Source organism: Cryptomeria japonica, chromosome 1, assembly GCF_030272615.1.
Source record: "Cryptomeria japonica chromosome 1, Sugi_1.0, whole genome shotgun sequence".
Classification (NCBI taxonomy): domain Eukaryota; kingdom Viridiplantae; phylum Streptophyta; class Pinopsida; order Cupressales; family Cupressaceae; genus Cryptomeria; species Cryptomeria japonica.
The window spans coordinates 130,764,977-130,786,876 of record NC_081405.1 but is presented as its reverse complement, the minus strand read 5'-3'; the positions used below and the strand labels follow the sequence as shown (position 1 = coordinate 130,786,876).

Below are 21,900 nucleotides of genomic sequence, written 5' to 3'. Positions count from 1 at the left end.
TAGGTCTCAAAGGGTACTGGGGGTGGCCAAAGGCTATAGTATGATTACATTGTGTGCAGATACATTGACATAAATTTGATCTCACCTTAATTTGTGCCCTGGCGATGCATGGGGTGGGCTTGGATCTGTGATATAGTTACATGGTACACACGTGAATCAGTCTTTCCAATTTCCCATTTCTATATCCATTTCTGCATGTAATGGTACCATCCCTTTAGTTTGTTGTCATTAGTTCTTGAAACAGTATTTTTTAGAGTTCACGTGTCTTATTTTGACTTGTACGTCAAGAATTGGCATGGTATGTCTCCCTCTAGCATAACTACCTGGCATTGTTAACATCACGTGCATCCACTATGCACTCTTTTTCCAATTCCTACAGTAAGAATCATTTCTCAAACATTTTTAACTTTCTTCCAAGATTCATTTGAAAGGCATGTTTGTCACATTGCAAAATCATATAAAATGACTTGTCTGCACTAATTTTTCAATAAGAAATAATAGATGGCTCACTAAATCAATGCTCTGGCAGATGGCCATATATCCATATTGTTTTTTCTTGGAGTTAATTCTCTTCTTATACATGTAAAATCATTTTTCAAGCAAACTTGTGGTTATGGGGCAGCACAATCCTTTATTTAACTAGGGAACAGAAAAATTCTGGCAGAAGCTGAATGTAAAGACAAATCTAGGAGATTGTTAGCAAGGAATTGCATGTCTACTTGGACTCCTAGAAGTATATAGACATTTTGTCTAATTTGTACATAATGTATGTTGTACATAATGTATGCACAAAGTGTTGAATACAGATATAGGCCTAATTCATGAATTACGCACATCATTACCACATGGATTTACATGATGAATTCAGTTGGTTGCAATTGATTGTAATTTGCAATTGCAAGATTCCCTGCTAAAATAAGTATGGGTTAAGAATCAAGATAGAAACAATTAAGGCTTGCATATGATTAAGGTTATAATGAGTTAGTTTAATTGCCCATAACACAATATTAATCATTCAGTGAGATGCCTGTAAAATCCATAATTGAAGAAGATCTCAGATGTCTAGTTTAAAACACTGCATATCAACAAATACATGGGTAGAGTTGTTATTTATAAAGAAGAAAAGTATCTTTCCACATAAGGTATAGCTTCTATGCTGATCGATGGTACATTAAGGGGCTATATGTTATCAGAAATTACAGTTATTAGTTTTGGATTCCTTATATGTATTTACTAGCAATTTACATGCGTACCAGGTTTTACTTGCCAATCAAAATTTGCTTGAACAAGAACCATGCGGGTCACTGTTAGAAGCTGCCACTGCACGATCCTATGACCAGAACAAGGGAATAGAAGGATGCCTTGTATTCCTAAAAGGCATCTGCATTAGGCTGCCACCTTGATCAAATCTGCTCTTCTGTTCCAATTGGTTGGATACCCTTTTTTTCCCACAGGATCTGTTTCTGATCATCTGAGGGTTCATGGATGAGAGGTTTCTCTCAAGGATATTTGGGAAGATTGATTTGAAGGATTCCCAAGGTTTCACAAGGAGGTTTCCTAGAGAATTGACCACACATATGTTAAAGGGTTCATCAAATATTCATCATGTATTCAGTCATTTCATAATGTACAATTACGTATTGTAATGAGTAATTGTGTTAGTCAGTGATGTAATTAGGTCACTAACTGTCACTTCCCAACTGTGATGAATAGATATGACAACCATATTCTCTATGTTAGGACCCTTCTCATTTTTTATGTTATAGCTGGAGTAACAGAGAAATATCTGCGTTGAGAAACCATGTAGGAGGTCATTCTTAACGACTGACCAATAATCCTATCTAGTGATCCCTGCATCATGCACTTTTTCCACTGAGTAATACAAAAGTCCATTTCAGTTATATTTGTGTCGGATGGTGTGGTGACATGTTCTGAGTAATTGATGTTTGATGATATATTGTAAATGCAATGTGAAAGCTAGCATTAGATTATTTCATCAGGATTTCTCATCTGTATATCTCTGCCTTATTTATTGGATCTAGTTGCTGTATTTATTGGATCTAGTTGCTAATAGAGAGACATTCCTCAAAAGCCTCTAAACAGCAATAACCTCACAGGAAACTAGAGAATTCAAATGTTTACAGAAGTGAGTGAGTGGTGTGATAAAATACTGCATGCAATCGAGGAAAATTCTTCCCATGCCTTTTACACATATTTGTATTAAAATAAAAGCCATAGGTGCTAGAAATTGTTTGCTACAGAAGCAAGAGTGCATTTTGTTGAAATAATAGCTAGCTCAGATACCTATCTATTGTATTTTAATGCTGTCAATGACAATTAAAATACACATGTATTATCTATTATGTAAGTCGAACTTAGGGCTGGGCCCAAATACATGTAACTTGTAATTATGTCTTGCTTGGTCAAGACCTATATATAATGTAACTTGTGGATAGGACAGGCCCTATAAATGTAACTTGTAATTTGGTCTGACCCTAATTGGACAAAGTAACTTGTGGTCCTATATTGAATGTAACTTGTAGATAGGGTAGGCCCAATATGTATTTTGAGCGATTATGTAATTGGGCTGGGCCCAAACTCATGTAGCGTGTGGTAAAAGCAATCAAGCAATAATGTCTTAATAGGTCAAGACCTATTTGGACGATATACATAATATTATTATTAAATTAACAAGGCAGGCCGACTTGAGACTTGACACCACAAGTCAAGTATATAAGCAAGTCATTTGCATAGCATAATGAATCAATTTTTACATACAAGGCGAATCATTCTTAAGGCTGTCAACACATGTCATCTGCTCTCCAACGTTTGGCGATCTCTCTCTCTCTCTTGTGCGAACTTGCTCCTCATCCATTGTGAGAAGGCTGGCTGTTAGGTGATGCTATCAAGATCTTGCGAAGCTAATGAAGACTTGCCTTGAGCGAATTTGATGTTGATGATAAGGGCTACAATCTCCATTATCATATAAAGAGGAATTCAGATCTGCTATCTTGCTGGTTGAACAGCAATCTGAGATAAGCACACTTGCCTTGTAATTGCCTACATTTGAGATAATACACATTGTACTTTGGGGCTGGGTTTTTCACCTCCAAGTGGGAGGTTTTCCCAGGGTATTGGTGTGTCTTGTTTTGTGTTTTTATTGCTATTACTGTTCTGTTACAACCTGATTATTTAAGATTAACATCTGATTGCTTAAAATTAACACATTTAACTATTAAGAAGAGTGTAAAACTCCTCTATGTACTTACAATCGTTTCATTAATTTAGTCAAGCTGATGAAATGGCTTCCTAGCACAGACTATAAGAGATTAAGGAGATATTTGATATCATGATGGCTTTATCCTCACCAAGGTTGCTGCTATAAAGCAATGGGCACGTATTAACAGTGCTGCCTAACTATTGATGCATATCAGTCTTATTCTGCCAAAAACAATAATCACATCAAACATTTATTTGACTCCAGGTAATTGCATGCCACATGATGCATGAGGCTTATTGATTTGAAATATTGATTTAGTTCTAGAATATTATTACTTTGGATGCATCTTTCCAAATGAATTGGAGGATCATTAACAAATTTATTAATTATATAAAATAATAATTTACTAAATTAAACTTTTCAAGCTCATCAGATAAATCTACAATTACTTGATTTGTGCTGATGATCCAACATGTCTGGACGTTACATATGCATCATCAGAGACTAATACTTTTTGGAAATTGATGTTTAGTTCAACTATGGTTCACTTCCTATATATTGCATAGTGTATTTATATTTTCCATTTGGGGATTTGATTTGAAAAGTATTTTTTGTTTTTAATATTATGGCTGGTGGAAATGACAGGGTTTGGCAGAGCACAAAGATACTTTAGGTGCACCACTCTGCCCTTGTAGGTGTGTGTTATAATTATTAATTTTTGGCTAAAAATTATTTGTTTTGAATTGAAAATTTAAATTTTTCAAATATGCATCCTATGATTTGTATGTAGATGATATGGTTAATTGCTTTTTCTTTTCAAAAAAATGGGATGGATTACTTAACAGAGCACCTTTTCTAGGCATTATGATGACAAGGCAGCAGAGGCACAACAGGGGTTTTGGAACTGTCCATGTGTGCCTATGAGGGAAAGGTAGGCTTTATTCCTTCTGGAAGATGTTCTAATGGTGGAAAAGTATTGTTTGTTTGCTATCATGTAAATTTAGTGCTTTGATAAAAAAGGAAAATTGATATCTTAAGATAGCTAAGTTATACCAAAATTGGTTGGGAGGCACCCTGCCAGGGAAATGCACTAATGGCTGATAAACACTGTATATTAATGTTTATTGATTTTCTTGCCATTGTTTAATCATTAATGAGTAGGCTATTTTTCCTTTAGTGAATGATAATTCCCAATTGGCTGCACTTAAATACCTTTTCTGTTGTTAACAGTGTTCTCTGGAGATGTGCCCCCGAGGTTTAGACACCCATCCCAGACAACTTTTCTACAAAAATTAAAAAAAGGAAAAAAAAAGAAATGATTTTATTTATATACAGAAAATTACAAAGATCGGAATACAAAGTTCCAGATTAACAGGGAGACAGCTTGATACAGAGAGTGATAATACCAAGAGAAAAACAACAAAATATATCCATCAAAACAATGGTAATTGTAAATATGAGCTGTTCAAAACAGCCTGAGGATCTATTCTGCAGGCATACAGCAGCTGAGAGGAGGACAAGCTGCAGGAAAACTAACATGGTTTACTGCAGCAATTGTACAGATCTGTATTTTACTTCAAACTTGAGCTACTCCATGCACTAAGAGAGCCGGCTTGTAAACCGATTTAGCATTTGCCATTCTATCCGTCTCTTTGTTGATTGCCTTATTATGTGCATGGGCTCCACGTGTGTGAATCGGGTGATGAGATTTTTGATGTTTTTAACAAAATAGGAAAGTTTTACAGACTCAAAGTGTGCTTTGGTGACAGCTTTGATGATAACCTGATAGTCTCCAAAAACTCTTTAAGACTTCTCACACCAAGATCCACATCATATCTAAGGTGAATTTTATCATTGAACATGAGGATTCTCCCACCACCAGCTAATCTGGGGTTCCTCTAAGAGGCCTCATGAAAGAACAGATCAGTATCAGAGCTTAAACTCAGAGTAGAACCTGTCTTGCCTTTTTTACTTGATCTGGGAAATTTCTGAATACAATTGGCAGTTACTTTAAGGACAGATTTTATCAAGTTTGCAGTGAGCCAAGGAGAGTGTTTTGATCCCAGAACATAGTTGAGTACCTAATCCTGATCCCCCAAAAGTCAAAACAAATGTCTAGGGAGGAGATATCTAGCAGCCAAAGGCCATTGAGAGCTCATGTTAACCTATTGGATGGATTTAGGAAGATTAACTTCTGCTATGAAGGAAGAGGGTGTAGGAAACCGAGGAAGAACATTATCTAGAAGGCTGTATCATATTTCTTTGGCATAGTCATAGTGGATGAATAAACAATCTCTACTTTTGTGAACTACCTTGCAGAGAACACACTATTTGGGACCCAAAAACAAGAAGTTGATTTTATGAACAGCACCATTGTGCCATATGTGTTTCCATCTTGGCATTGATGTTTAGGAACCTTTAAGCATTTAATACCCTTTGTTGACAGAGTAAGACCCAGAACAATGAATGATACCCAGATAAGCTTGCTTTCATTTTCAAAATCAGGAGGAACTCTGCCATTCATGGAAGAGAGGAATGTCAGTTAGTGCTCAATTCTGGGGCAGTTCAATTTCTTGCTCTGTTTTTATTTCTGGATTACCTTGAAACTTTGCCACAAGGTTGAGGGAGAAGATATTTCATGAAGAGAGCCAACCTCTTAGGTGTGTAGAGATCCAGGGTCTAAATTGCCTAAGAATTGATATGCTTCATGGCCCTTTCTAGATATTTCTACATCAGAGTTTTTATCAGAGCAGGACTGTAGCAAAGGCATCCATTAGAGAAATAACGATTATATTTTTCATTTTTGTATAAAGGAATGAAGCCCACCATATGCCCTTGTTGGTGAACATTCTCCAAAGGATTTTGGCAAGTAGAACCTTTTGATGATCCCAGAGTCTACTTAAACCAAGGCCTCCTTTTTTATTCTTTATGGTTGTTCCCATTTAAAAAGATGGCATTTTCTTTTGCTGTCATGTTTTCCTCCTCCCCCATAAATTTCCTTAGCAGCTGTTCAATCTTGCTCATTATGATCCTTGGAGCACAAACCATACTCATTTGGTCAATGGGAATGGCAAAGAGCATAGATTTGATAAGTAAAATTTGGGCAGGAGGAGTTAGCCAAACATTAGTCTAGTGATTGATTTTAGACTTCATTTTACAAAGAGTTTTTTCCTAATGTTGAGCGTTGGAAGACTAAAAGAAATTGGTACACCCAACTAAAAGAAGGCTTCTTCTGTACCAACCTTGAAATCCAAGATTCAGGAGATGTCTACAACTTCTCTAAAGATAGTATGAGAATAGTAGATAAGTAGATAACTGATTTGATACTGTTGACCATGCAGCTGGTTGTAGTCAAATAGGTCTTGAGAATAGCAGGAAATCTTTTGGCAATTTGAGGAGTGGGTCTCTTGAGAAAAATGGTATCATTCTAATTATAGCATGATTAATATTCTTTCCCTCTTGGTATGTGGGGATCCCAAGAATGAGCCTGTGCCGTCTTTGTTGTTCTAGAGCATGGCCATGGAGCTCAACTGAAATAACGTATAGAAAAGGCAAAAGGGTATACGCTTGTCTTGAACCTCTAGAAAGTCTAAAGAATTTTGAAGGGCTGCTATTGATAAGGAGCAATCCAAGGATTGCTTGTGCATTGCTTTATTCATCTCACAATGTTGTTATCAAAACCCATTTTTTGAAGGGTTTTGAAGATGTCTTTATGAATCCCTCTGTCAAAATTATTAGCCATATCCAATTTTATGGCCATAATTTTTCTAATGCTTTGCATGCTTGAAATGTTAATTTTAGCAATCAGATTAAACAATAAACGACAGAAATCAGAATGCAATGAAGAACAAACACAAAACACACAGATACCCTGGGAAAACCTCCCTCTTGGAGGTGAAAAACCCAGCTATAAATCTCAGATCTTATTATACAATAATCAGTAGATGTCCTTAGAATCTGCTTCACACATGAAGCACTCAGAATGCACATTGAACTAGGGCACAATGCAACATACTTGTTTCGCTGAGCAAATAAGGAAATCTGCTAGACAAGATATGAGTGAGCAGACCAATGGGTAAGTGCACTGTCACAGAAGATGAAGAACTGAATTCACTGTCATGAAAGGAGATTTTCTGCTTCAGAATGATTCGCTGCCCTAGCAGATGAAGTTGCAGGCTTCAGGGATGACTTCACTGTCCTTAAAGGTATCTTCGCTGTCCTTAAGGGTGATTCGCTATCCTGAAAGAAGTTCGCTGCTCTTGAGTTATGGCTCGCTGATCACTGCAAGTGATAGTTCGCTGAGTGAAGGAAGATGATTTATCGCTGAATGTATGTTGATACAATGATTCACACTTTGTATATATATGAGACTTAGCCTCCCAATTCATCATAGGCCGGCTTACAACAAGGAGCAATATAATGCTTTAGATTAGGCGCCCAATATAGGGTCAGCCCTACACGCTACAAGTTACCTCAATACAAGTTACATTCAGTAGAGGACTTGACCTATCCACAAGTTACATTATATAGGTCTTGCCCTATCCACAAGTTACATTATAAGTCTCCCTTACATTTAACTTAATCACAAGTTACATGGTGTGATTTTAGGCCCAGCCCAATAGTAATTTAATCGCACAAGCTATACACCAAATTTGAATTGCATTTATGCAACATTTAAATTTGAAACATAATCCGAGCTAGCTATAATTTCAACATGAAAGGATGGCTTCCTAAGTGAGACTGATTCCCTTAGAGATGTGCCTATGAGGCACAAACCCTGTTTGTTGTTTAGAGATAATAGAGTGGATGAACCTTTCAAGCCTTTTGGAGATGATTTTTGAAACAATTTTGCAGCAAAGTGTTACAAAGGGATGTTGGTTTGTATCTATTTATACTCTCTGTTTGTGCTTCTTTAGGCACCATGTAAAAAAAAGGAGTTAATCCCTCAGTGAAGTCTAAGGTGCCACATGGATTCTTCTACCATAGCCAAAAGAGCACATTTGATGCCCTCCCAGAAATCTTGCAAGAAGTTGGTACTGATGCCATCAGAGCTTGAGCTTTACCAGGAGGTTATTCAGCTGAGGGTCTCTGTCCACATTTTTCTTTGTAAAGCTGAATAAAGTGGTTGAATACATGCCCTTTAATATCTTTCACAGATTCTGATTCCTGTCCATGAGCATTTTGAAGTTCTGCAAAGGTGCTTGCATTTCTTCTTGGCTTAGTTTTCCTAAAAAATATTTAATGTTGTGGTCTTTGATAGAAAGCCACAACATTTTGGATTTGAATCTGCAAATGATCTCATTCTGGAGGAGTTTGAACAGCTGCTGGAGTGATCTTGCTGTTGAGTTAAAATACTTTTATAGGGGTTCTCTTCTTCAATTATATTTTGAACTTCCTCTATTTGAGATTTAAGTGCTAGAATACTTTGATTCTTGTTGTGTGTTTCAAGCCATCTTCTTGTGTATGCCAAAGTATGTTGGATTTTTCTTATGCATTGCTGCTTTAGGAAAGGATGAGGGGATTCCTCAAACTTGAGTGACCATATGTCCAAAACCTTAGTCCTTAAGCCAAATGAAGCAATAGCTAAAGGGAATTGGTGCCCAATTTATTTTATGTTTTAAAAGGCGACTAGTAGGCTAATGATTGTAGGCGAGGTTGGTAAAATTTTTCAAGTAGAAAGTGAAAACATCTCCTACACCCCCCCCTCCATTAAGGAGAAATTGGTTTAACTTGGCAGCTATGTGAGCAGTTCCAGACCTCGTATTTAACCAAGTGTATTTCCCTTTCTGAGTCTTGAGGTCTTCAAGTCATAGGTGTTCATAATATCTCCCATATCTTCTGTATCCCTACCTCAAACTAGTAGATCCTCATTCTCATTTCAGTTTGATTGAGAATGAGATTGAGGTTTCCTTCAAGGAACCAATTTGTATGAATGTTTTGACTTGCATTTGCATCAATGGAGGCCTGACAAGCTCTCTTGTTCATAGGGTGATTGGGAGAGTATATGTTGATTATGGTGGGCAAAACAATTGTAGCTTTTTCTCCAAGAGAGGTTCTAATCCAGTTATCATTCAAGCAATAATTTTCAAGAGCAAATGTAGAGGACCAAACCATAACTATAACCCTAGAAGTACCATATTAAGGAACAACAATATTTCATTGGAAGGCTACACTCTTCTAATTATTGAAGAAGCATTAACACTTGAAGTTTTGGTTTCTTGAATAAGTGGAATATTTGGCTTTCTTATTAACAAGAGGTCTTGTTGATGTGTTTTTTGTACACGACCAAACACAGAATAAAATACCTAAAGGTACCTTATCCTCTCTTGAATAAATTTTCCCAACTGCTGAAGATCTCGCCAAAGGATTAGTCGGAGTAACTCCAAGGTTCTGATATGTAGGTTCTCTACGTGTGGATAAACTCTTGCGGTATGATGTGATTTTGCTAGAATCACAAGGGGACTTACATTCGATGACCTGAGCGTCTGATTTGCTTTGGATATCACTGGAACGTGGGTCTTTACTGATCCTTGATTTTTAAAAAAGGGAAAAGGATAAGGGTTGGAGAAGGATCTAATTCTAACACTAAGAATGTAGGAGCAATGGATGACCTTTGATGAAATTCTAAGTAAGTCTTGCTTTGACATCCTAGGATCATCTCCACAAGATTAGTGCGATCTTTTGAGGAAAGCTTTATGATGTTCAGATCACCGCTACAAGCATGGACACCGTCAGGTTGATGCATATCAATGAAAAAGTGATAATTGAAGATAAGCTTAAGCTGAATGATTCCAGTTGACTACGCAAGGCAAGTCCTCAATCAACAAACTGCTAGTAGTATGGATATACGAATTTCACCGTTGATCATACAAATTTCACCGTTGATCATACAAATTTCTTCCATTCACTTAATAACATGAAATCAAATTTGAGAAGTATAGAGACCATGCAAATTGTTGAATCGACCCATAGAATTCACCATTTCTTCAATGAAGTTTACAAGTCTTTTGCAACAATTACTCTAACTATTTCCTACTCTCTAACTATTCACTATTAGCTAACTATTAACCCTTAACCCTTACAAATGAGGAGCCAGGGCTTTATATAGAGAACCCTTTACAAACAGACGACTCTGATTGACTTAGAATCAATGGCTAGGATTACAAGATAGAAACCCTAATTAGGGTTCGTTACAACAAACTTCCTTAGCCAATTAGAAAATTACATTCCAGGGGTGAGGACCAATTGGAAACAGGGGTAGGTACACCGAAGTTTGTGCCGCCTCCGACAAATTAGGTACATTGAATTTGGTCATGTTGAGGTGGACCAATCCGACCAGAGGAATGATGACTGTGATGCCACCATGCGTAATGCTTGTGACTTGGTTGATCCTCCTCTGTCTTTGATATGATGAATGATGTACTTTCTTTGCTTGACCAGGCTTCCTTATTGTCAAGTCTTCCTTCTCCAGTAGCATATCTCACCCTGAAGTGTTAGCAAAGCCTTTCTTTGTCATCTTGTGGTAGAATGACGTCTCGAGGCTAACTTGAACTCCTTGAACACTCCTAGTCTTCCAACGCTTCAAAGCACCTTGAGTCCTCCCTTTGTGCATGTGGAACGTCCTTGATGATGATGGACTGGAAGAGGTCATCCTTGCCCTGGCCTGGTCTTCTTCCATTTGCAAAACCAACCAAAAGGTGATTAAAGACACATAATGAATTCATTCTAACATAGCATTTCCTACCTTAAATCATCAACAAGAAGACATTAAAATGAAGTTTGCTCAAGATTCTCCCAGGGACAGGCCCTATAAAATTTTTGCTTTGGACCCTTTGGAAGGGTCAGGAGCGAATTTTACATTCCTGGCCTAAATTCTTCTCACTTTGTGACCATGCTTGCTTAGATGCATCCCTAAGCATCCCTTTAATCTCAACCAATACCAAGTTTGAGGTAAAATTGGAGCAAGATGGAGTCTTTAAGGATTTCGCTCTGGACCCTTTGGAAGGGTCAGGAGCAAAATTCTTGTTTAGGCTCAAGCTCTATCACTTCTCCACTCCAAAATGTCTCCCAAGGCAAGTATACACTAGTCTTCTCTCCACCAAGGCCTGGGAATCCATCTCTCAACCTTCATCATGAGCAAGTTAGGTAAAATTGAGAATTTCGCCTTGGACCCTTAGGAAGGGTCAGGAGCGAATTTCTTCCCTTAGCTCAAAATAATTACTTCTTTCACTCACAATCCCCTCTAAGGCATGCTTGTGGCAATCTTTAAGCCCAATCCACCTTGATCACTGTCTTGGCCTAACACAAATTTGGAAGAAAAAGGACATTTTTGTGAATTTTCCCTTGGACCCTTTGGAAGGGTCAGGAGTGAGTTTCTAGTTTTAGGCTTGATCTTAGACTCTCTTTACCTCAAATCATCTTGCAAGGCAAGAATACCTCACTCCACCTTCAACCATGCCACAAGAATCAATGTTTTGGCTTCACCCAAGGAGAAAATGGTGGATTTGAAGAATTTCGCTCTGGACCCTTTGGAAGGGTCAGGAGCGAAATTCATGTTTTGCTTGTTTTCCCTCACTCAACTCCATTCCTCTCACTTTGTTCTAACTCTCTTCTCACCTCTGGATCTATCTCTCTGTAATTTTTTTGCCCTAGATCAGTAATCAGATTTATGTCCTTTAATTATGCCCTAGTTTGTTAATCAGATTTGTAACATTTTAGTAAATCATAATTCAGTAAACTCATAAATGAGGGAAGTAAACAAGAGACAAACACAAATACCCTGGGAAAACCTCCAAGGAGGAAAAACCCAGCATTAAAGACCCACAGGTCAGATTATATATTCTCCCTTAAAATCACAAGTACAATACTTAGCTTCCTTGTCAGATCTGATCTCTTTTGTATGACAGATCTGCACTTCTAAGTTCTTCAAGTCTGCACCAAAACGACCTATGTCCTCTTGGACAATTTCGCACAAGTCTATACAAGTTCGCACCTTCCTTGTAAATTCACACTTTTTCATGCAGAGCTAAATCGCTGAACTTGAATGAAATGTCTTTGCAAGATATCTTTATTTATATATGTCTTTAGCCTTTATTAATTCAAGTCGACCTCCTTCCTTTTTGGCGCCAATATAGTTATTGTGGCATGGGTATTTAGGATGGCGTGAAGTATAGGGCTGGGCTTAGACTTGGAGGCACGTTACCCTTTAGGATAGGGCCCAGTCCTAAATGGGTTCGGATGTTGCCTGAAGGCAATCCGAACCCATATATAGACCTAGATACAAACAACACTCTCAACTTGCTTGACAATGTTTACTTGGCCTCAAAAAATGGCTAAAAGGAGAATTTTGCTAAAAAAACATGGCCAGGGACAGGACCTATAAGGGATTTTGCCCTGGACCCTCTGGAAGGGTCAGGAGCGAAATCCTTGTCCAAGCTTAGAATCTTCATTTTTGGAGGCAACAATCCATTCAAGGGCAATCTTAGGGGCATCCCCCAACTTCTCCCACCTTGGTCTAGGCCTAGCTTGGCATAAAAATGAAATGAAAAGGGTGTTTTAAGGAATTTCGCTCTAGACCCTTTGGAAGGGTCAGGAGCGAAATCCATATTTTGAGCTTATTCCTTCATTCCTCTCACTTCAATTCATCTTCAAAGGCAAGGTCACGCCACTTCACACCCATCCAATCCATTAAAACCAAAGACTTGACTTGCTTTGAAGGGAAAATAGGTGATTTTAAGAATTTCGCTCTGGACCCTTTGGAAGGGTCAGGAGCAAAATTCATGTTTTTGCTCAATTCCTTCAAGTTTGAAGATCACCAACAAGTCAAAGTCATGCCTAAAGACATCTCCCATCTTAATTTACCTTAGCCCACACTTGACTTAGCATGAAATTGAGAGAAAAGAGTGGTTTTGTGAAATTTCGCCCTGGACCCTCTGGAAGGGTCAGGAGCGAAATTTCCCCCTCTAGGACAAAATCTCCACCTCCTTTTATTGCTTTCAATCATTCGCCAAGGCAAGAACATGTCCATCTTTCTTCCAACATGCCTTGGACACTAAGAACTTGGCCAAACAAGGAAGAAAATGAGGTCCATGGAGATTTTCGCTCTGGACCCTTTGGAAGGGTCAGGAGTGAAAATCATGTTCTAGGCTTGATTCTTCATTTCTCCAACTCCAAACCACCTCAAAAGGCAAAGACATGTTATCTCACTTCCATCCACGCCATAAAGACCAAGGACTTGACCTCCTCTAAGGGAAAAATAGGTGATTGCAAGAATTTCGCTCTGGACCCTTTGGAAGGGTCAGGAGCGAAATTCCTGATCTTGGACAAAATCTTCACGTTTTGATGCTTTCATTCACTTCCTAAGGCAAGAACATGTCAAAACCTTCTCAATATGCCTTAGAAACTAAGATCTTGGTCTAGTCAAGGAAGAAGTGGGTGTCTTCTAACAATTTCGCTCTGGACCCTTTGGAAGGGTCAGGAGCGAAATTCTTGATCTTGGACAAAATCTTCACATTTTGATGCTTTCATTCACTTCCTAAGGCAAGAACATGTCAAAACCTTCTCAATATGCCTTAGAAACTAAGATCTTGGTCTAGTCAAGGAAGAAGTGGGTGTCTTCTAAGAATTTCGCTCTGGACCCTTTGGAAGGGTCAGGAGCGAAATTCTTGATCTTGGACAAAATCCTTCATTCTTTCACATTCTATCACCTCAAAAGGCAAAGACACATCATTCTCCTTCCAACTACGCCCAAGGAACAAGGTTTGCGTGCAAACAAAGAGGAAAAAAGGTTTCTTCTAAGAATTTCGCTCTGGACCCTTTGGAAGGGTTAGGAGCAAAATTCTTGTCTTGGACAAAATCCACATTTTCCAATGCCTTCAATCACTTCCTAGGGCTAGAACATACCAATTTATCCTTACCATGTCCAAGGAACAAGACTTTTAGTGCAAACAAGGAGAACAAAGGTGTCTAGGGAGAATTTCGCTCTAGACCCTTTGGAAGGGTCAGGAGAGAAATTCACATTTAGGCTCAAATCTTGACTTCATTTCTCACATTTCTTCATCCAAACAAGTGTTTTGCCCTCAATAATGCATGGGAATGAGTTATTCTAAGTTTGGGTCAAAGTAGAATGTCTTATGGGGAATTTCGCTTTGGACCCTTTGGAAGGGTCAGGAGCGAAATTTGACATTTTGGTCTCTCCGTCAGGATTCATGTATGGAATATAACATTTAAGTATAAGAAAGAAGAAAGATTTGTCAGGATGTTTGAGAGTGGTTTCAGACCTCCAAGAGTTATAATGCAAAATCTAGTTTTTGGAGGATTCTTCAATTTTCCAGACTTAGTCAAATTTCAGGATCAGAATGACATTCCAGACAGCCAAATTTCAGGACATTTGAAGATCAGGATGACATTCCAGACTTCATCACTCACCAATTTGACCTGCTTAGATCATCAAAGATGATATTCACTCACCAAGCTTCATTGACCTCCTGAAACTCAAACAAGACACTATTAGCAACAAGAACAAAACCTTGTCCTAAGGAAGACTTTCAAAGAAACTCTAACCTGGAGCACCTGCTAACTCCCCCTGGCTCAAACAGAGCCTACCATCCTAGTGATCCCCTGGCGACACTCAAAATGCAAAGGCTAACAGACAAACCCTAAAAACCTAGAAAGCAAACCCCAGGAAGCAAAAAAGTAGGGGTCCCCATTTGCAATGGGGCGATGTGTGAATACGTCACAACAGGTCTTTAATGCAATTTTTTCTATGGTTTTATCCTAAAGTTTTTACATTCCATGAAAGGACTAATATTTTTTACTTTATTTAGTTTTGGCTTTTATGGCTGATTCAATTAGTTGCTTGTGTTCCAAAAATACTATTTTCAGTTGCCTCCATCAGTCAAACCTTACTGTTCCTTTTATCGCCTTTGCTGATTGAGAGCTGTAGCTAAAAGAGGGGAGAGAGGGGGATTCCACTTCTTCTAGATTTTGCTCTTTACCTTAAATTGGGATATTTTAGATTTCAGGTTGGATAGGAGACTGGTGCTCCGGTTGCTCTTCCCCCACATTCTCCTTAGATAAAATTTTGAACTTCGACTAAGTATTTTTTCTCCAACAACAGTATCAAAATGCTCCTCATCTTTACCAACATTAGCTACTGGCTTGAATCAGTCTGAGCTACTAGCAAGCTCCTTGGTTGATTGCCTTGATTTTGAGGCTAATTTGGGTTTTTAGCATCGAGCTAGCTGGAGTCCATTGTTTTGATCTCCTTGGGACTTTGTTTCCTTTGTGTTTTTCAGGCAGTCCTGTAGAAAATGCCATTCTCACGACATAGATTTAATTTAAATGGAATTTGTTCATAGCAAGCATTAGAGAAAAAGATTACGTCATTTGTCCTTAGATTTATAGTTTTAGGAAGCTCCTTAACAAAATCAACTTCCACGCAGATCCTTGCTACAAAAATGTTTCATTCTTTGGACTATTCTCACATTTTGTAGACATGTATCATATTGCCAACGGGTTTGAAAACATCCTCGCTACAAAAATGTTTCGTTCTTTGTGCCATTCTCACATTTTGTAGACATGTATCATATTGCCAATGGCTTTGAAAGCATCCTCATTCCACAAATGCAAGGGGAGGAATGAAAGCCTTGACCATACTAAACATCTGTCATGGATTTTCTTCAAAAGGATAAAAGTAAGGGTTCCCATTGTTTAGACACAACCCACACACAATCGTAGAAACCAGGGACCACTCTAGAAAATCACATCTTTATCTTTTTTGAAGTCGAAAAGAGGTAAGAAAAAACCTCTTCCATAGAGGGAGATTTCTATGCTACCGACAATTTTTGAACGCTATTCTTGGTCAACCTGTTGCTTTAGTATTTTGGGAAGAAGGCCACGCACCAAGGAAATTCCCCTCAAATGTGAGCTTCAAAAGATCAATAAGTAGGTTGCTAATAATGCCAAGAGGGATATCAAATAATGGGAACTTCGTTCCATATTTTTATAGTCCAAAGATTTTCTTGATCTTTGGCAGGATTATTGTTTGTACTAGCATTTGAAACTGTTTTATATAACATTCTATATTTATCCTTAGAAGAATGGGAGAGGAGGATCTTGCCTTTGAAAGAGTGAAGTGTGGTAGGCACTAGGTGCCCCAAAGGGGAAGGTGGTAGAAGAGATTATGGAAACCCTAGTACAACTCACAAATGTTCTTTCTTTTAAAGGTGGAGGTTTGAGGATGAGTAGGGTGGGAGGATTGTGGAGAGAGGAGCAAATTACTCATTGCCCTTCCATTGTAGGTAGGAGGAAATTATCATTGCTTTGTGAAACCAACTTCACATAGTCCCCTCCACTCTAAGCTATATGGTAGTCCTAATCTCTTTGAGGGAGGGCCTTGCAACAATGCTCTACTTGGATTAGGGTATGCCACATTATATGCATGCATTTCTCCTCACGCTCCTCAACTCGTCAATCCTTCCACCTTACGTGCCTCCACTTGGGTTACAAGCATGCGTCAGTGAGCTCAACTATCTCTGTACACATATTTTTAATTAAACTGGCTCATACCCTAAAAGGCTAAAAGGGGGGATGCCTCCATAATTTTCCCTAAAAATGGGGACACTCCATATTTTGCCCTAAAAAGTGGGATGCCTCCATATTTTTTTCCTAAATTGGGGGTGCCACCTATTTTTTCCCTAGAATTGGGGATGCCTTGGTGCGTTGGGGATGTCAAGGTCTTTTCCCACAATTGCAACTTTTAAGCAGAAAAATAAAGAAAGGGGAAGGCTTCCTTGAGATTCTGTGAATGGGAAGCATTCTTAAGTGGGAATAGAGAGGAGAGTGAGGAATCTATGTAGCCCTGCCAGATTCAGCAAAGCTTTACTGATAATGTTCACCTGCTGAAATTGTGCTTGCTGGGGTGTCTCTGATGCCTGCACCTTTTTAAACAAAAAAATTTGAAAGGCTTCTTGTGAGTTTGTTGTGCTTGAGATCAAGCCTTCTCAAACAGAGTAGAGAGGAGAGTGAGGAATCTAAGTAGTATTTCAGAGTAGATGGGAGAGTGAGATATCTAGGTAGCATTCCAGATTTAGATAAGTGTTTTATAGAAATTGCAGATCTGCTGAAAGTCGTCACATGTGATTTCAATCCATTTGCATGGGAATTGGGAAGATTCATTCTCTAACAAACTCTAGTTGAACCAAGATGCATTCACAAACAAAATGATAAGCATAGACTCTTTCCCATCCAGTTTGCCATACAAAAGAAAAAAATTAGATGGGAAGGCATTACTGGTTAGAAGCAAGGATTAAATTACTAACCAAGCAGTCATTAATGAAAGTTGGGGACCTGTTGAGTGGAAAGCAGACTTGTGATCTAATCCTATTGGTGGTGGTGACAGGTTTACTTGAATGCTGGTAAGAACCTTGTTCTATATGGAGGAGGTTAAGTCAATGTTAAACTAGTAAAGCACAAGAGGCTTCCCAGAAGAAGAGATCCTTATCCTATGCTTTCTAGGGGAAATACATTTGAACCTTTCAAACTTATTTTTTTGTTAACCAATGTCTTCAATATGTCTACGAGACTAGATAAGCTTACATCAAGTGATTTAAATTTATTGACATCACAATTGATTCTGTTTTAGATTCATTTTGTCTGGGTTATGTTTATAGTTTAGTACACATATATTTAAAATTCACATTTTTAAATTTCAGCTTCCTTTAGTTTGTCTAAGTTATTTTTAATTTATATATATCTCAAAAATTCCATTTGTAATACCTAAAATTTGAGAAAAAATATGCAGCCCTCAAAACCGATCTCTTCATCCCAAAAACTTAGATAAACACTGGTTATTAACAAATGAAAACTGATTAAGAAAGAGCTTTTTCTATACGGCACGACATCTCTTCTTATGTATGCTCTGTATTCCAGAGTTGACAAATGCAAACCTTATATTTTGAACAACTCTGTGTCCTTGTGTGGCACATGGGCAATTCTGTTTAAATTTCTCATCTTCCTCTGCTATGGTCATATTATGTGGTATCATAGCTTTGTTCATGATCTGCACCCTGTTTTTCTCTTGCAGCTTGGTTTTTGCCTTTTTGTTTAGATTTGTAGAAGTTCCGTGCTTCTGCATTAAGGATGTGTGTCTTGATTTCAATTTTAAGTGACTCTTATTTCTGTAATCAATTTCCTTGCTTCTTCTTTAAGATTTCTTGATGTATCAAGGATAGGGTGTTGAATGAATGGCACTGTTGTCTTTACAACAAACAGCCAAATAGACACACCCACAAGATTTCAACTTTTTGAATTTGATCACAATCCACACATAGATTGTAACAACTCAATTTAGATACATGCAACTTCCTATACGTATCAATCTAACAAATAGATCATATTTGATTTATTACACGAGATAGATATACATTCATTTGATTCTAGTAACAATTTGACAGTCTTCCCTAATCACACATGAATCTCAGATTTTTGTGCAACAATATCTTGTTACACATGTACTAAGACTTGCAGGATGATATGCAACACCTCTATCCAATTATGGGGAAATTTTGATAAAGTTTTCCCTTATAAATTCAACAATTCCAACCTCCAAAAATGACTTCCAACACCTCTATCTAATTCTGGTTAAATTTTGAGAGAGTTGTGTTGATGGGTGTTTTGTGACACTCTCCAACACAGAATAAAATATTAAGTATCCTATCCTCTCTTCAACAAGGAAACCTCCTGATCAATTTTTAAGGTAACCACAAGGTTCCTACTGTCAAGTTTTGACGTTGCAATGAGTAGACTGAGTGAAATGATGCATTCTGCTGTTCTCACCAGCGTTCCATGGAAACGTGTTTCCCCCCCTCAGATTTGCGTTTCCGAGATAGGGACGTCTTTGGGATAGGGAAATGGGGACGTGATGTCTCCCGCTGTCCTGCCACCGCCACCGGTGCTCCGCTGGAGATGGGGAAATGTCTCCGCATCTCCCAAGGAGACGTGGAGACATCGAGATATCTCCAAGTCTCATGAAATGCAGTGTCACTATCACAATGAGTCCTCTTGAAACAAGCTCAGCGCCCCTTTGAATAGCTCAAGATTCTCTATTTTCACTGAGGTATCTTGCATAAACCAGGCATCTTCATGAAATTTTGTTAGCATATCTTCAAAAATGAGAGTCTCCTTGATGGATTGAGCTTCAAACATCTCCTCTAGTTGATCAAATATAATCTCTGGTGGCCTTTCTCCTTCATGCATAGTCTCGGGAGGTCGGAGCTGATGATGGATCATATCACTCACAGTAACTTGCTTATCTAGAAAAAAATTTGGCAGTGATTCCATTTGTGTTTCCTCTACAAGTTCTTTCAATGCTTCCTCAAATATTACGAGAGTGATGAAATCTTTAAGCGCCCCTTTGAATTGTTCTTCATACCTAGGCTCACTTATGATGATCTGTAATTCTTCATTCAATATCTCAACTTGATTGTCTTCTTCAATGAGGCCATTTGAAAACCCCTGCAATTCAACCTCAAGGATTTCCTTTTGTAGCATAAGTGAGAATTTTTCAAGGAATGAGTCGTCTTCTTCTTGATTGCTTGTTCAACTCCTAGATCTTCCTTTATTATTGCTTGAGTATTCTCAACTGCTTCTTCAACTTTTGTTTCATGGTATTCTTTTTCAAGTGCAAGGCATGGCGATCTATCCACTGTAATACATTGTTCCTTAGGTGCATTGGTATCGTCAACATACAACTGATCCTTCTCACAATCAGATGTTGGAGCAATGTCCTATTCATAGGTTCTCTTGAATTCAGCTGCGAGATGCGCACCCCAAGATTTGTTCATAATACACTCTTCCTTGGACAAAGTTGGCATTCCAAACTGGTTTCTGACTTGATTGATAGCCATTTCACATACTGAGCAAGTAAATTCAGAGTGAGGTGAGTTGTGAATTCTACACCACAATGGTAGCAATATGTTCTCAAGATGCATTTCACCATCCAAAATGAGTTGACTCTCGATCATCCACATGAAGCTTAGAAGAGGATATTTGGTTTCTGGGACACTAAAATTGCTTTCTTCTGTTTCTGGCCTTGGGACATCCCAAAAGAAGATTTTTCCCTGCGCTGCCGATTCCATCCTTGATAAGTACTTCAAGCAATGCATTTCATCATGTTCCTCTGTCTCGGGAACTCGACACTGCCCTGGCTTTGCAAACTCGGACAATCTTTGTGGATAAAGTTGTGTATCTAATCTCCACCAAAGTTCAGGAAAATCAACTTTTTGCTCCTCGTGAAACTGTTGCTGCTCCATTGAGAAATCTTTTCTTTTTGATTTTTTGATTTTTGATTTTTTTGGATATTCTATTTTCACTTTTTTTGGATTTTCTATTTTTCACTTTTTTTGGATTTTTTTTTGGTTTTTCACTTTTTTTGGATTTTCTGGAATAAGGGAGATCTTGAATATCTTGGATTCAACTTGAACGTTCAATTGGTTCCAGCTTGATTCCTTCTTGCGTAAGTCCAATTGACGATCCAGCGATCACCTTCCTTCTTTGTATCACTTTCGTCGAGCGTTGAAAAGGCTTTCCACTGATCTTCCTTGGATTCAAGAGTTCGTGTTCGTTGTCAGGCACTCCTAATTCAATTTTGTCAAGCGTGGAGGAGGGTAAAAAAGTCCTGGGTAACTCCTTGCAGATTGATAGGATCAGTTGTTCAAACATATATCGCAGTCATGCCCTCCTTCTAGCGCCAATTCTGTTGTCGTATATTTTGTACACTATCAAACACAGAATAAAATAGCTAAGGGTACCTTATCCTCTCTTGAATAAAGCCTCTGATTGCTGAAGATATCGCAAAAAAGGATCAATCAGGATGACTCCAAGGTTCTTCGTTGTAGGATCTCTACGTGTGGATAAGCTCTCTGTGGTATGATGTGATTTGCTGGAATCACAAGGGGACTTACATTTGATGATTGAACGTTTGATCTGCTTTGAATATTGCTGGAACACAGGCTCTTACTAGCTTTGATTGAAAAAAGGAAAAAGGACGAGGGCGAGGAAAGGATCTAATCCTAACACTAAGAATGTAAGAGCAATGAATGATCTTTGATGAAATTCTAAGTCTTCTTTTGACATCACAGGAACATCTCCACAAGGTTAGTGCGATCTTCGAAGGAAAGCTTTATGATGTTCAAATCATCACTGCAGGTATAGACACCATCAGGTTGATGCATATCAATGAAGAAGCGACAATTGAAGTTAAGCTTAAGCTGAATGATTCCAGTTGACTACACAAGGCAAGTCTGCAATCAACAAACTGCTAGTAGTATGGATATACAAATTCCACCATCAATCAAGCACATTTCTTCCATTCATCTAATAACATGAAATCAAATATAAGAAGTATAAAGACCATGCAAATTGTCGAATCGACCCATAAATTTCACCATTTCTTCAATGAAGTTACAAGTCTCTTACAACAACATCTTGGCAACAATCTTTGCCTTCTCTCTCTACTCTACTCTAATTGCTATTCTATCAACTAGCTAATCACCTTCTAACTACTCTCTATCTATCTTCTATTAACTGCTTCTATATGCCTTTACAAATGAAATGCCAGGGCTTATATAGTGCCCTCAATACAATTCGATGGCTAAGATCAATTCGAGATCAATGGCCAA

At 38.2% G+C, this 21,900-nt stretch overlaps 1 protein-coding gene across 1 annotated transcript in view; it reads left to right on the top strand.

Moving 5' to 3' along the window:
• Positions 1–21,900, top strand: part of LOC131028263 (ferredoxin-thioredoxin reductase catalytic chain, chloroplastic) — a 63,928-nt gene that overhangs the window by 17,533 nt on the left and 24,495 nt on the right. The window contains exons 3-4 of the mRNA XM_057958513.2: positions 3,866–3,915; positions 4,080–4,151. Of these exons, the coding sequence (XP_057814496.1) occupies positions 3,866–3,915; positions 4,080–4,151 (122 nt within the window). The remainder of the gene's footprint in view (positions 1–3,865; positions 3,916–4,079; positions 4,152–21,900) is intronic.